Source organism: Mus caroli, unplaced genomic scaffold (genome assembly GCF_978045245.1).
Source record: "Mus caroli unplaced genomic scaffold, Mus_caroli_1 scaffold_3, whole genome shotgun sequence".
NCBI lineage: Eukaryota > Metazoa > Chordata > Mammalia > Rodentia > Muridae > Mus > Mus caroli.
Window position 1 is genome coordinate 132,574,048 of NW_028227258.1, and position 15,753 is coordinate 132,589,800.

General features: G+C 37.8%; 1 protein-coding gene across 1 annotated transcript in view; it reads right to left on the reverse strand.

Moving 5' to 3' along the window:
- Nucleotides 1-15,753, reverse strand: part of LOC110291392 (EGF-like and EMI domain-containing protein 1) — a 699,291-nt gene that overhangs the window by 120,465 nt on the left and 563,073 nt on the right. The window contains 1 exon segment of the mRNA XM_085836072.1: nucleotides 1,875-1,994. Coding sequence (XP_085692198.1) covers nucleotides 1,875-1,994 — 120 coding nt within the window.

The window sequence follows — 15,753 nt, forward strand, 5'->3', positions numbered from 1 at the left end:
CACATGCACACATATTCCCAAATTTTGTGACTCCCTGTGGTAAAGGAGAAGGTGAAATGGTGGGCAAGTCAAATATGATGCCTTTCTCAAGACACTTGGTCCACATACATTTTTTCACTGTTACAAGGCATGCCTTATGATGCTGGTATCCTGTCTCTCTCCTGAAAGTTATGGCAACTTTAACTCATTGCAATTTCAGTTTTGTTTGAAGAGGTTCTGTCCTGTCACCTCTTTTCTGACGAGTAGATTTTCTTTGCACACACCTGCATGCCTGTCCCCATCCTCCTGTTTTGCTAGAGCACCCAAATATGCAGTGGTGCTGGGGAGAGATTTATAGGATTACTGTATCGGCTGTTTAAATAGAAGTCTGAAAAACAGAAGTTATGCATTTTCTATGTATCTTGCTTGTCAGTTTTTAAAAAAATACTACTTAAGTTCCTCTACCATCCCTACTGCCAGTTGCTAAGAAAAAAGTGTGCTTTATTGTTTCTTGTTATGTAATGCTCAGTTGATATTCTTGGGAAGCCTATTCATTTTTGAAGGAAAACTAAGAAAGAGTGGATCTGGGAGAGAGGGAAGGGGGTGGGGACTGGACAAAGGGGAAACTGTAGTTGGGATGTGTTGAAAACAAACAAACAAAAAAAACAAACAAGAAATGAAAACCAGGGACTGGGGATATGACTCAGCAATAAAGAGCACTGTCTCATCTTCTAGAGAACCTGGGTTCAATTCTCAGTATCCAAATGACAGCTCACATCCTCTGTAACTCCAGTTCCAGGGATTTGATTCCTTTTTCTGGCCTCTGTGGTTACTGCATGTACATGGTATGCAAACATACATCTAGGTAAGATACCCATACATATATAAAATAATAAAACAATAAGTAAATAGAGATATGGAAATCAAAGGGGTATATCATTACCAAAATAATATGTTTAATATCCATAAATCCTTTTTTATTTCTTTTTCTTTATTTTGTGTCAGAGGACAACTTGTAGCAGCTGGTTCTCTTCCTTTACCTTATGGGTCCTGGGGCCTTGAGCTATTGAGGGTTCTCATCAAGTGCCTGTCCTAGCTGAGCCATTTCATTAGCCTCCCCCACCTCCCCATTTTCCTCCAAAGCTTTCACACTGACTTTTGTGTCTGGTTACTATTCAATTTCTCAAAATGTTTATCAGTCCTGTAAGTCAAGGAACGTGTTGCTATTTTCATTTTTAATCCAAATATACTGTTTCTCATTTCATGAAGATGTCATGATACAAAGGAAGGATCCTGTGGTCTCTCAGAAGTTATTAAAACATAGACTGTCTCACAGGAGTCCCTTCATCCTCCATTGGTGCCAGTCACGCAATAATTTAGCCTTTTCATCTTTGAACTGAAGTGTGTCTGCTTTGCTATTTCTGGAAACAGAAATGTGTAACCTTGTGTTTACAGGTTTTTTTTTTCTCTTCTCATTTTAATTATTCCTAACTTCTGAGAGCCTAATTTGCACATACTTGCTTTTCAAAGGTTATCCCACCTCTGTAGTCTATAATCAAAAACTCCCTGTGTAGTTATGGAGGGTTTTTAAATATTAATTCTGGATTTCATTAAAAAAAAAAAAGAAAGAAAAGAAAAAGAAAACCCAGAAAACAAAAAGCATTACTTCTGAAAGCACACTAGGTCTTTATTTTTTCAACACGTATTCACTGAGTTGGTTTTTTTTTTTTGTATCCTTATAAAAATACTTTTCATAGTGATCAAGTCAAGAATTAAAGTATTCCTTTTTAGCATAAACAAAAATACCTTTTCTCCTACCTGCTCCAAGTGTTCAATCTGACTAAGACAGAATTTCAAACAATTACCCAATTAAGACATCAGCTTCAGCTTCCTACCTTCGCAGGCCTTTTTGTCTTCAGACAGCTGGTACCCAGCGTGGCAGGCACACCTGGCCATGCCATTTTCACTTTGACATAGGTGAGCACATCCATTTGCACCTGCACAGGGGTCTGTCTCTGAAAGGAATGAGACTGTGATAGTTTGTAACTCATTCAGTTTAGGAAGACATGCAGAGTAGAAGGCTGGACAAGGAAAAGTCAAGGAGCTATTGAATTCATTCATTTCCCATTTAAAGACTTCAAGGAGCTCTTATCTCTTGCTCCTCTCTTGCTCCCTTGCGCTTCCCTTTCCCCACTCCCTATACCCTTCCCTGCTCTCTCTTCCCTTGCTCATAGCTGGCTTCTACTCTTTTACTCTCTCTCTGTCTCTTTCTCTCTGTCTCTCTCTGTCTCTCTCTCTGTGTGTCTCTCTCAATCTCACTCTCTCTTTCTCCCTTTCTGTGGCTCTACCACCCTCTTAAGTCCCCTCCCCATGCCCTAATAAAATCTATTCTACACTTAAAACATATGATGGTCAAGGATTCCAGAATAGTTTTTCCCACTTTCCTGCAGAACTCATTCAACAAATGCATTTCTGATTTGCGATTTGAGTCTTGATTCTGAATAAAACAAATATAGAGATCAAGGTCATAAAGGACTTAGCTTAATATCCCTGTCTCCAAGGTCGTGTCTCCTGCCCTCCAATACATGACGGCACCAACAAACTGTCCTTTAGAAGGCTTCATTCTGTTTATGTTTCCCTATTCACTGTTCTATGTTGTCAAATAGTAGGACCATTCATATAGATCAACACTTTCTTTCTCTAGATTCCTTCTGACATTTGGTTACTAGTCATGGTTTCAGAAAAAGGCAATTGGGGACACAAAGAGAGGATCCCTAGCTCCTGATGATAGGGATGTGAATTTATTCTTCCTTTTGAGAACAGGGTATTTGTATATAATCCAGGCTGGCCTTGAACCCAACCTGAACCCCTACCTTACCCACCCCCTGCCCCCAGCCTCAATTCTGGCTTCAGAATGCTAGAGTTACAGCTATGTATCACCATAATCTCTGGTTATTGACTTTCTAAATGTCTAGACACCCTTGGTTGTCTAAGAGCAATTATTGATCCTAGACTATAATTATTTTTATAAATGGTTCAGTGAGGTTTTCTTACTTGTTATGGACTTTTGAATTTGAGAAATGTTCATTTATTTTATACTTTTCTTTTCTGGTAATGTCTTTTCTTATCTTTGGAAAAAGCAATGCCAGCCTCACACAATGCATTCAATGGTGTTGTGTGTGCTTATACTATCCGAACTACAGCCTTGGTCTGAGTTCGTTAAGAGTTTGGTGGAATTTGCCTTGGGGATTTATGTTTTGGAAAACTATGGACATTCACTCAGTTCCTCCATCAAACACAGGCTGTTCAGTGTGTTCTTTCTACTATGAAATTGCCAGGTTGGCTCTTTAAAGAATGGATACATTTTTATGTAGGTTATGCAAAGAAATTCATGGAAGTCATTGGAGACGGGATATTCCTTTGAACGTAATTTATAAGACAAAAACACAGAAACAGATAGGGTGTCTTTTGGTTGCAGATTGCCTCTTTAGTTTATAAATAAAACAACTGGAGTTTAGTTCAAAAACAAATATAAAAACAAACAAACAAACAAACCCAGGATTTATAAATATCCAGAATTTGTCCCCAGAACCACAAGATAAAAAGGTAAATTGAGACTCTATGAAAAAGACAGGGGCTGGTGAGATGGCTCAGTGGGTAAGAGCACCCGACTGTTCTTCTGAAGGTCCAGAGTTCAAATCCCAGCAACCACATGGTGGCTCACAACCATCCGTAACAAGATCTGGCGCCCTCTTCTGGAATATCTGAAGACAGCTACAGTGTACTTACATATAATAAATAAATAAATCTAAAAAAAAAAAAAAGAAAAAGAAAAAGACATTAAGAATTATGGAGACGAAACTATGATATTGCACTGACTGGCTGACATTTATAACTCCTTTAGCAGCACTTGCATGGTACACAATCTTTTTCAGTACACAGAAGGCCTTGAAATGACAAACCATGAACTTAGTCAAAACAAGACATCAATGGATATAAAATGATTACAGTGGAGTTTTTCTATTTGTCTATCTCCTTGCCAAAAGCAGTTACATGGGTTTTAGATATCCAAACTCGGGTCCTTGTGTCTATTCAGTAAGCCACTTTCCCACTGTGCTATTCCCAGCCCAAGGCAAATATTTTTAAATAATTCAAAACATCACTGAAATGAGTAAGAGAATATTGAAGCAGTGTTTAAAGAATCAGGAAGCTTTAAGTATTTATATCAAAAGTCAATGCTAAAATTTAGAAATTTCAAAAATTATAGAAGGTAAATCCCAAATTAATAGAAAAAGAATTCATTTATTTCTACCTGAAAAAATAAAATTATTAGAATGTAATTTCTTTTTTGGTACATCATATCAAACACATTGTAAAAAACCTATCTTAGTGCTAAAAATATGTAAGGTGTGATGCTTCTCAGCTCCTCCAGATGACACACAGATAATAATATAAACATAATGTCACAGAACCATAATTCAAATTAGTATAGACACAGAAAATCTATATTACATATTTACTGATTACAATGTTTATCAAAATGGCAATGCCCCTAGAATCCTCATATTTTGAGTAGAAACAAAAATTTGGTCAGAGAGTCAAGGCACTTGCTGCTAAGCCTGACCTGAGTTCCTTCCCGAACCCCATGTGCTGCAGTGAGAGCACAAACTCTGGGAAGCTATCCTCTGACCTCTATATACGTTCAGTGGCTTGTGTGCCTACACAAAACACCATGTGAGCTCGCCCACCACAAAGCACCATGTGTGCACCCACACAATAAATAAATATATGTAACGCAATTTTTAAAAAGACACCATGGCTGTGTTTTATAAGGGTAAATGTGCAGGTGGAATATAATCCAATAATACTGCTCTAGGCTATTTATGATTTAATAAATGCTACTTCATAAAAACACAGAATGAAGTAGTGATAGGTGCAAAAGTAGATGAATTGACAAAACATTATGTTGAACGAAAGAGGCCAGACAAATGATCACACTCAGACTAATTCAATTTACAGGCCTCTGCAAAGCACGGGTCTAATCCCCAGTGGTAAAAAGCAGATCTAAGTTGCCTAAGTTGTACCATGTCTATCCTTGGTTTGTCAACTTGACTACATCTGGAATTAACAAAACACCCAAGCAGCTGATCACAGCGAAGGGGGATTTTTACTTCATTGAAGTATTTGAGGAAGGAAGACCCACCTTAAATCTGGGCCAACTTTTTGTGGCTATCTACATATAGGACTCTGAGGGAAAGCATTTGCTTTTTGCCTGCTTGTTTTCCTTCTCACTGGCAAGTTCATTTATCCTGTAGCTGAGACACACTTTCACTAGCATTAAAACCTACTTTTCCAGAATACTTTTCAGTGTATGTTGAAGGCCAGCTGAGACATCCAAAACTGTGACTGAACAACTGTTGAATTCTTGGAATTTCTCTTGGGAGATAGCCATTGTAAGACTATCTGTATCACAGTCTGCAAGCTATTCTAATAATTCATATATGTATATATATATCCATATTTTATGTTCAATTTTAAGATATATATTCATATTCTATTTCTAATATTTCCAATTATATATGTACATATATATATATGTGTGTGTGTGTGTGTGTGTGTGTGTGTGTGTGTGTACAAAACACCATGTTTCCACTCATATCCATAACAAATAAGTACATGGTAGGTGCATTGTCATCTTAATAAACCTTGAAAATGTCAGTAAAGATGTAATATATATATATTTATTGTGTCTATGGTATTTTGGGCTATTGTTCTGTGACTCTTTTTGTTTGGTATATATATATATTTTTTTTCCAATGTAAACTAAATATAAGTATATTATGTAACCATATGTAACTATAACTAACTATAACTAACTAACTAACTATATATATACTAATATATATATACTATTAGTATATATATATATATATATATATATATATATATATATACACTAATGTTGGAAATTACATATTGTGGAAGGAGAAAATAAATAAGTAATTTAATAAATAATGTATGTGTATAAGTATATACATATGAATTTATGTATATTATTAGCTCTGTTTCCCTAGAGAACTCTAACTCTCCAGGTTAGGAATAGAGAGCTTTTCTGAAAACATTGTAAGAGAGGTTTCAAAGGAGATGGAAACATTCAGATATTTATTCTGGTGATAAATGTAGCATTTAATTCTTTAAGTTTGGAAGTTCAAACTTCTGTAATTTACTTAACACAATAGTACCACAAAAAAAGTTGTATTTTTAAAATTACAATAAGAAAAATGAGAACTATCATTGTGAGTGTGTATGGTTCATAATCAAGACATATTCTTCATGACCTAATGAGTACTTGGGCCCTCTTCAGAGCAAGTGTCATGTCTCATTGATTCTTCTATTTGAACGTACTTGCTTAATAAAGAGATGTGAATTTTTTAAAGGGCAGTGCAGCTGACCTTCTCTTCATTTCTCTGGAAGAGGAAGCAGTGGCTGCATCAGCCTCCCTTATTTTCTGGTCTCCTTGACTACACACTCATTGTCCTGACAGTAGGACTAATATGCATTCTTTTTTTCTAGGCTGAATTCTATTTACTCTCTCCTCCATGGAACCTTTTTCAATGTCGTTAGTGGCCACTTCCATTCTTAATAGTATCTGCTTTCCTCAAATGGGATCCTTCACACTAGCAATGAGGGATATTTGTAAATGTCACACGAGAAAAGCTTCCAACATTAAATAAGTATCTGAGTGAAGGAAAAAAAAATGTTCTATTGAATATCTCAGAGCTTTTTAATGTGAAGTGCATTTTGCCTATCCCAGGATGGTAGGGTATTTGAACATGCCATGTATTTTGACCCTGACATATTTATTGGAAGTATATCAATAAATGAATCTTTTTAAGATTTTATTAAGAATGGTCCCCATAAACTCACATGTCTGGAATACTTGGTCCACTGTTGGTGGATCTATTTCAGAAGGATTAGGCAGCGTGTGACTTTGTTGAAGGATGTGTATCATTTGTGGTGAACTTTGGGGTTTCTCTCCCCATTTTACTTATAGGTCAAGATAAAACTCTTGGCTGTTCCTGCCACCATGCCTTTGCTCCATCATCATAGAATCTAACGCTCTGATTAATTATATACTTGTTTTTCTAAGTTGTCCTTTTCATGGTGTTTTGTCATAGTTATCGAAAATTAACTAAGACAGAAGTTGGTACTCGTAAGGGGGATATTGCTGTGATATGTCTGACCATGCTGTTGTTTTTATAAATTTAGAAGAATTTAGGAGTGAGGACAAGAAAAATGCTTGAATGCTGAAGCAGGGCTTCCACTTCCTGATCTCCTTGACTGTATAGTCATTGTTCTGGCAGTGTGGCTAAGATGCATTATATTTTTCTAGACTAAAGTCTAGCTCCTGCCTCCTTCATGGAACTGTTCTCATTGTTCTCAGTGGCCATCCCTAGCTTAGAAAGACAGAAGTATTAAAATGTGAATGGACTATGGAGGTCCAGCTCAAGAGGATTCAGAAGGAAACAATATTAGGAGCTGGGGAATAGCCCATTCTTGTGATATTTTGGCAAAAACTGTGACTGTATTCTGCTTTTATCCAAAGAATTATTGAGGCTAAATTGAAAAGTAATGAGCTTTATTACATATCCATACTACCTCTTAAATGCCTGTTAATTTTACCTGTCTCCATATTCCCTCTTACAAGCCCCTTTCCCCTCGCCACTTAGTACTCCCATTCAAATGCCCACCTATAATTATCTATTCCATTTCCCTTCCCTAATGAGATTTGTCTGTTCCCACTAGTCTCTTACTCTATACTTACCCTCTGTTGTTCAGTGGATTGTAGCCTGATTACTATTGGCTTTACAGCTAATAACCACATACAAGTAAATACATACCATATTTGTCTTTCTGGATCTGGATACCTCATTCAGTATGATTTTTCTAGTTCCATCCATTTATCTGTTAATTCTATGTTGTAACTTTTGTCCAGATGAGTAATGTCCATTGTGTAAATATACCCTATTCTCTTTATCCATTCTTATGTTGAGAAACATCTAGGCTGTTTAAATTTTCTGACTATTGTGAGAGAGTACCATGAACATGGTTGAGCAAGTGTCTCTGTGGTAGAGAGGACAAAGTGTCTTTTTATATGTTCAAGAATGGTATAGCTGCATCTTGAGATAGATCTACTCTCAACTTTCTGAGAAAACTTTCTAAAAATACCAGCATAAGGTGCTATTTGTTTTTATGATTTTAGCCATTCTGACAAGTGTAAGATGAAATCTCAAAGTAACTTTAATTTACATTTCACTAATGGCTAAGGAGATTGAACATTTCTATAGTGTGTGTGTGTGTGTGTGTGTGTGTGTGTGTGTGTGTGTATTTTCAAATAGTGGGGGAGACAAAGACCCAATTGACTATTTCTTGTCAACAAACAAAACTTCCCATATCAGGATTGAGTTATTATAATTGAGTTGTTGGGTCCCTGGGAATCCTAAAAAATCCAGACTGTTGTCAAAACTATAGGTTGCTCTCAGTTGACTGACAGTAAGCTTCGATTGCTGAAGACAACACATAGACAACCTATTGAAGTTGAAGATGTCAAGCTGGTGTCTTCATAGAGCCTTCACCATTACTTTCTAGCATCTTTTGTACAGGAATGTACTCTGCATGCTACCAAAGGAGAAACAACACCAATCCAGCCACAGACTTTATGACCTACAGTGGTGCCCTGCCTGCAAGATATGCCAGGGCAATATTGGCACAAACTTTTTAAGAGTAACTAACAGGTATCTGATTTAGGGTAAGGCCTACTCCATTAGCTGGAACCCATGCCTGCCACTGCTTGGGTGACCAAGAACCAGAGAAAGAGGGCTCCTGAATCTAGGGCAAAACCAAGTAATATGTGTCTAAAAAAAAAAGAGAGAAATAAAAATAAAAATGGAATAAAAATAAAAATGCATATTGATAAAATGAGTACTAATGACATCCTGCTATTCTCACAAATTAGAGCCTTGATCAGTTGCCATCAGAAAAGCTTCCTCCTGAAGCAGATTGGAACAAATATAGAGACACAGAGCCACATTACAGAGAGGACATTCAGCCCTAAATGGGATGGCTGCATCTAATCCCTCTCCTCAGAGCTCAGGGAACCTTGCAGAAGAGAAGAGAGAAAGAGTGTAAGCGCTAGAGGGGCATGGAGGACAATTAGAAACAAAACAAAACAAAACAAAACAAAACAAAACAAAACAAAACAAAACACCCTCTAAATCAATATGATCAAATCTTATATAAACACAGAGACTAGAGCAGCATGCACACAGCCTGCACAGGTCTCTACAGAGTTCTCTGCATACATATTATGAATTTCAATATAGTGACTTTATGGAATTCCTGAGTATGCAAATGAGTGAGTTTCCATTCATGTACCTTCTTTGGGGCTCTGTTGGTTTGTATTGTTCAACTTCAATGTGATTTTTTTTTACCTTACTATAATAACTTAATTTTGTTATAATTTTAAAAATGAATGGATGGAATGAATTCATACATGGATAGATGAGTGGATGAAAGAATGAAAATTTCTACGTGGATAAAGGTTAACAGTGGACTGTCATTTATACATACTGGGAAAGGGAAAATTAATTATTTCAAATAGAGTGGCACTGGGTACCAACCACTCCTCAGCAGGGCTTAGATTAAGGAGAAGTTGACCAATACATGAAGAATCCCACAAGGTTTTTTGTTTGTTTGTTTGTGTTTTCATTTGGTTACAGTTACAGAAACCAAAAGTTGGGTGGGTAGGGTTTTGGGCAGAGGATCTAAAGAATATAGGAAGGGGAGTATATGATCTAAATATATTTGAATGTAAATATTAAATAAAAATATTATTTAAAAAGAAAAAAATTTTAAAGGAGATGTAGTGAACTGATTTCCTGGGCAATATTATTTCAACCCAGCCTAATCATGCCTATGTTATATGGCTACTAGTAGTCACTCTAATGCAGGTCTACAATGAGCATGAATAAGTAGGGTAAAAATAAACATAGAATGTACAGTTGAAGAACAAAAGAGCCAGCAGGAAATTTAATGTTGGAGCAAAGGCTTGTCACAAAAGAGATAAGGAGGTTAAGGAGAGGCTTGATCTGAAATAAGGGGTACCCACAGAGCAGGACCCCACTCAGCTAACCTTCCACCCTGTAAAAAGAAAAGACCTGAGGAATTTTTGGTTTCTAGCAATGACAAGAAAGAAAATCTACTGAAAATATGATTTAAGAAGGCCAGCGTTTACCTCGAGGCTGTTTCCAGACTTGGCAATGTCATCTATGTGGTTCAGGCTTCAGAGCCATGAAACATATGTGAGTACCAGGCTGTAGAATCTTCCTCCATGTTTAAAGATTGCTGCTGAGTTTAGACAATGTGTGACAGGTTAGTGCCTGCATGAGGCAGTCAGAGTTCAAGAGGCCCTGGGAGGCCATTGTGTGAAGTTGTGAATTGTGTTGTGTTGGAGATGCCAAAATGTTGGGAATGCTAGTCACAGGATATCTGTCAAGGGTTGCTGCACATAGAAAGTGGAAGCTGTCTAAGACAGCAAAGCTGGCTGGACAATGCTCTCTGAGTCATTTGACATCATATATAGAGTTACAGGATTTGAAATTTGCCCTGTGTGATAGCTATTCCTGGTTGTAGCCTGGAATAACCTACAATCCAGAAATGGAGAGTGTACCTGTGACCCAGATCTTGAGGCTGGAAGACACATAACTTTAATCCAGATTTGAGGTATACCTTTAATCTGGGCTCTACCTTCTGCTGGAGGCCTACATAATACAATGGAAAAAGGAAGGCTTCCTCTCTGTCTGCTTCCACTTTATTTCCAGCTCATCTACTGGAGCCTACTTCAGGATTCCAGTGATACAGAAGGCCAGGTGAAACACCCAGTGTCAGGGACTAAGAAACTATTAGATTCTTGGACTTCCCACTCAACAGCTGTCCATTGTTGGATTAGGTGGACTCCATAGTGTAAGGCATTCCAATACATTCCATATATACATATATAAATACATATATGTGAAGATAGATATTTATTTATTCCATAATTTTGGGGACTCAAAGAATCTTATCTAATAAAATCCTGCTAGATTTGGGTTTTACTTTTGCACAGTGTTTCCTCACTCTGCTGCAATTCCTCCCTTTTGGAATGATAATGTATTTTCTGTGCCATTGTATGTTAGAAGTATGTAATTTGCTTTTGATTTTAATAAGGGCATATAATTAGCAGATTACCTTGAATTTCAGAAGAGACTTTTAATTTTAAAGGTTTAAAAAGAGAGACTTTAAAAATGGGGACTTTTGAGATTGGACTAAATGCAATTTGCAAAGTGATATAATCACAAGATTATTGGTGTGAGGAAGTAGACTATGGTGACTTGAATAAGAATGGCCTTCATAGGCTCATGGGTTTGCATACTTGGTCCCCAGTTGGTGAAACTGCTTGGGGAGAATTAGTTGCTATTGTTAGGAAGTGTTTCACTGGGGGTAGGCTTTGAGGTTTCAAAAGGGATAACATCTCTCTGGACTTTTTGCCACCATGTCTTTGCTCTGGTACCATGGACTCTAATCCTCATAAAACCATGAGCCTAATTAAATGTTTCCTTGGGCGTGGTGTTTTCTCACAGCAATAGATAAGGAACTGAGACAGAATGTCTACCTGTGTAAATAAGAATATGGACGTCAGAAGAAGTAACTGGATCTTTAGGAATTGGAGTTACAGGTATGACACCATTTGGGTGATGGGAACCAAACCTTTAATCTCTCAGCCATTTCTAGCCTGAATTTTTCATGAGCAAATATGAGAAACTATGCTTGATATCATAAGCTTCTTTTTTGCCTATCTTATCTGTACCTCTATGGGATCATAGCAGGATACATTCTATCATTTAAAATAGCATACAATTAGTTAAAGACAAGGATTTGTCTTACAATAACCAAATATAGTCTTCTATCTCAAATCCACATAGAAGCTATAACAAACTAGTTTTAATAAATAAAATCAAGCTCTAAAAAATGTTGGCTCTAGGTAATAATTAATCTGTTGCTAGATTTTTTTTTAAAAAGTCAAATATTGCATTGAGTTTTGCTCAACAATGTAATGTAGCTGGCTTTGGATACACAGCTGTAAATGGAATGGAAACTTCTCCCCATCTTCATACAACATATAGTCTGGTAAAAATAATTGCAGGTTACTTTGACAGTTTTAAGGAAATAAACAGGATAATGCCTCAGAGCCTATCATGGGGAAATGTGGTAGAAAAGGGAAAGTCAGAGTAGGAATATTTAGATAATGAGGTAGGCAGGTTGACACTCAGGTTGTTGTCTGATATTGTTTCAAAATCTCTAAGTCTGGGTATTGCAGAAAGATAGGAGTTTTATTTGCTTCATAATCTTGAAGGCTCACTGTGTGAGTTTGATTGGTTTTATTGATTAAGTCATTAATGAGGGGGATGAGGGCTCATGGGGTATAGCATCACAATGACAGAGGAAGTGGAATGACAAGAGAAGATGCCAGAAAGACTGATGAATCAACCCAGTCCTCTCTCTCTCTCTCTCTCTCTCTCTCCCTCCCTCCCTCTCCCTCTCTCCATCTCTCCCTCTCTTCCTTTCTCTTTTCCCCTCTCACCCCCTTTCCCTGCCCCTCCCCCTCCCTCTACATCTAACTCTTTCCCTGAGAACAGCAGTATCCCTCACCCTTCCTCAGGCAATATTTCCGCTGACTGGACTATATCTCTTAAAGGTCTTACCCCTTCACATTCTCACTACACCAATGACCAAAACCTAGAATATAACCCATTGGAGATATACCCCAAAGACCAAAGCAGAGTTCAATAAGGAAAAGGAATACTGCATATGGTACAATGCAGTGTAACTTAAGCTGTGCATTTAGTGAACTAGGTTTTCATTGATTAGGAGACACTGTAGACTTCTACATACAGATGCAGTGGGGAGTTTTAGGTAAATTCCTTGATCATCATTTTATACCATATTAAAAATTGATGTGACTTACAAATAAAACAACTTCTTTCAAAACCATAATCTTGAAATAACAGTCATTACTCTATCATTGACTTTGTATTAATAAATATCTTGGGTTTTCTTTCATGTTTATTATATACAGTTAGAACTTTCAATATTCAGAAGGAATCACTGTTCCATTTTCACTTCTGAGATTACTTTGAGAATGAAAACACAGAGGTAAATTGAATAAATGCATTATCAAGGATTCACAAAACAAAGAAACAATATAAAACAATGCAAAGCAGGAAAAAAAAACACATTACTTTAACCATCATTTAAGATGGTAAATTATAATATCATAATTTATCTTAAATAGCTCAAACCTTGGTTGAAATATTTCTTTTTAGAGGATGAGATTATGTGTCACAATTTTAGAAGCTGTATAAGCAAAAAAAATTAATTTCACATATTCCCAGTCCACATTAAATGTTATAGTGAGGTGCAAACTATTAGATTGTAAGATACACAAAAGCCAGAAAGATAGTACAGAAGGATTTTCTCATACTTGTCTCATGGAAATATCAGTCTGATAAACTCTCCATATGTGAGAGTATCCTCAAATGAGATATGACACCCAGCTGAGAGGTTATGGCTGTGGGGCAGAAATAGAGATATATTGAAAAGGGGAGGAAAGACGGTTTTGCATTTCCTGTGTTACTGTTCCCACAAGCATCAACAGCATGATGTAGAGAGATGTCTTCTACATGGAGGAAGAAGAGTTAACTAAGCCCACAATGCTACAACAGACAATGTCACCAGGGTTACCCTGTGAAACCAGGCACCAAGTCATCTCTCTTTCCCCTAATTCCAAACTGGCAAGTCCACATAAAAATTTCAGACTGAGAATTCACAACTGAGGAATCTCAAATGGCTGAGAAGCACCTAAAGAAATGTACAAAGTCCTTAGCAATCAGAGGAATACAAATCAAAAGGGTCCTGAGAGTCCACCTTATACCAGTCAGAATGGCTAAGATCAAAACCTCAGGAGAGGTTGTTGGAGAGTATGTGGAGAAAGAGAACACTCCTCCATTGCTGGTGGGATTGCAAACTGGTAAAACTACCCTGGAAATCAATCTTGAGGTTCCTCTGAAAATTGGGAATGGATCTACCTGAAGACCCAGTTATACCACTCTTGGTATACCCAAAAGATCCCCACCATTCCACAGGGGCACATGTTCCACTATATTCATAGCAGCCTTATTTGTGATAGCCAGAAGCTGGAAACAACCTAGATGTCCCACAACAGAAGAATGGATACAGAAAATGTGGCTCATATACACAATGGAATATGAGTAAGCTATTAGAACAAGGACATCCTGAGCTTTGTAGAAAAATGGATGGAACTAGAAAATATCATCCTGAGTGAGGTAACTCAGACCCAAAAGGACATCCATGGTATGTACTCACTAATAAGTGGATATTAGTAAAACAAAAACAAACAAACAAACAAACAAAAAGCACCAGAATACCCAAGATACAGCCCACAAAACTCAAAAAGCTCAACAAGCTGAAGTGCCCAAATGAAGACGCCTCAGTCCCACTTGGGAGAGAGAAGAAAGCAATCACTAGTGTGGAGGGAGGGAAGGACCTGGGAAGGAAAGTGGACTGGGTGGGGAGAGAGTAGGGGGAGAGGGAAACCTGATCTATTACTGGGTGAGGGAAGAGGACTGAAGACCTGACAATTAGTAGAAAGAATGTTAACAGGCAACCTCAGGAAATAGGAGGTTGGAGGGACCCCCCAGAATGTACCAGAGACCCTGGAGGTGAGAGACTCCAAGGACTCCAAGGGAATGGACCTTAGATGAAATGCCAGACAGTAAGGAGAGGGAACTTATAGAGCCCACCTTCAGCAGGAAGATAGGACATCAAGTGAAGGATAGGTTTGCCATTCCACAGTCTCTGTCCCATAATTGTTCCTGTCTGAAAGTATTACAGGGATTGAAATGGAGAGGAGCCTGAGGAAAAGAAGGTCCAGTGACAGGCCCAAAGTGGGATCCAGCTCAAGGGGAGGTCCCAAGGCCTGAGGCTATTACTGAGGCTATGGAGAGATCACAAAAAGAGATCTATCATGACTGCCCTTTGAAAGACCCAACAAGCAGCTGAAAGAGTCAGATGCAGATATTTGCAACCAACCAATGGACAGAAGCAGCTGACCCCTGTTGTTGAATTAGGGAAGGATAAAAGAAGCTGAGGAGAAGGGTGATCCTGTAGGAGGACCAGCAGTCTCAATTAATCTAGACCCCTGAGTTCTCTCAAACACTGAACCACCAAACAGACAGCATATACCAGCTGATATGAGGCCCCCAACACACATACAGTAGAGAACTTCTGGGTCTGTGTTCAGAGATGATGTACCTAACCCTCAATAGACTGGAGGTGCCAGGGAGTTTAGAAGTCAGGTGGGGTGGGAGATGGGGGCATCCACGTGGAGATGGGGTGGGATAGGGAGGAGGTGTGGGATGTGGAACAAATGGAGGGTAGATGGGTGAGGTGGGGAATGGAATATGCAGTGTAAAAAATAAATTAAACATAAAATTAAATTAAAAAAAAAGATTTAATACTGGCCCCTTGGCTGACATAGGTAAAGAGGCTTTGATATTTTGTTTGCCTCTCAAGGACCCAAATTTCACTGTTCCAATCTAGCTAGTCTCAGACCCCATGTCAGCATCACAAACTCAGATATCAGGCCTATTCCTAAGT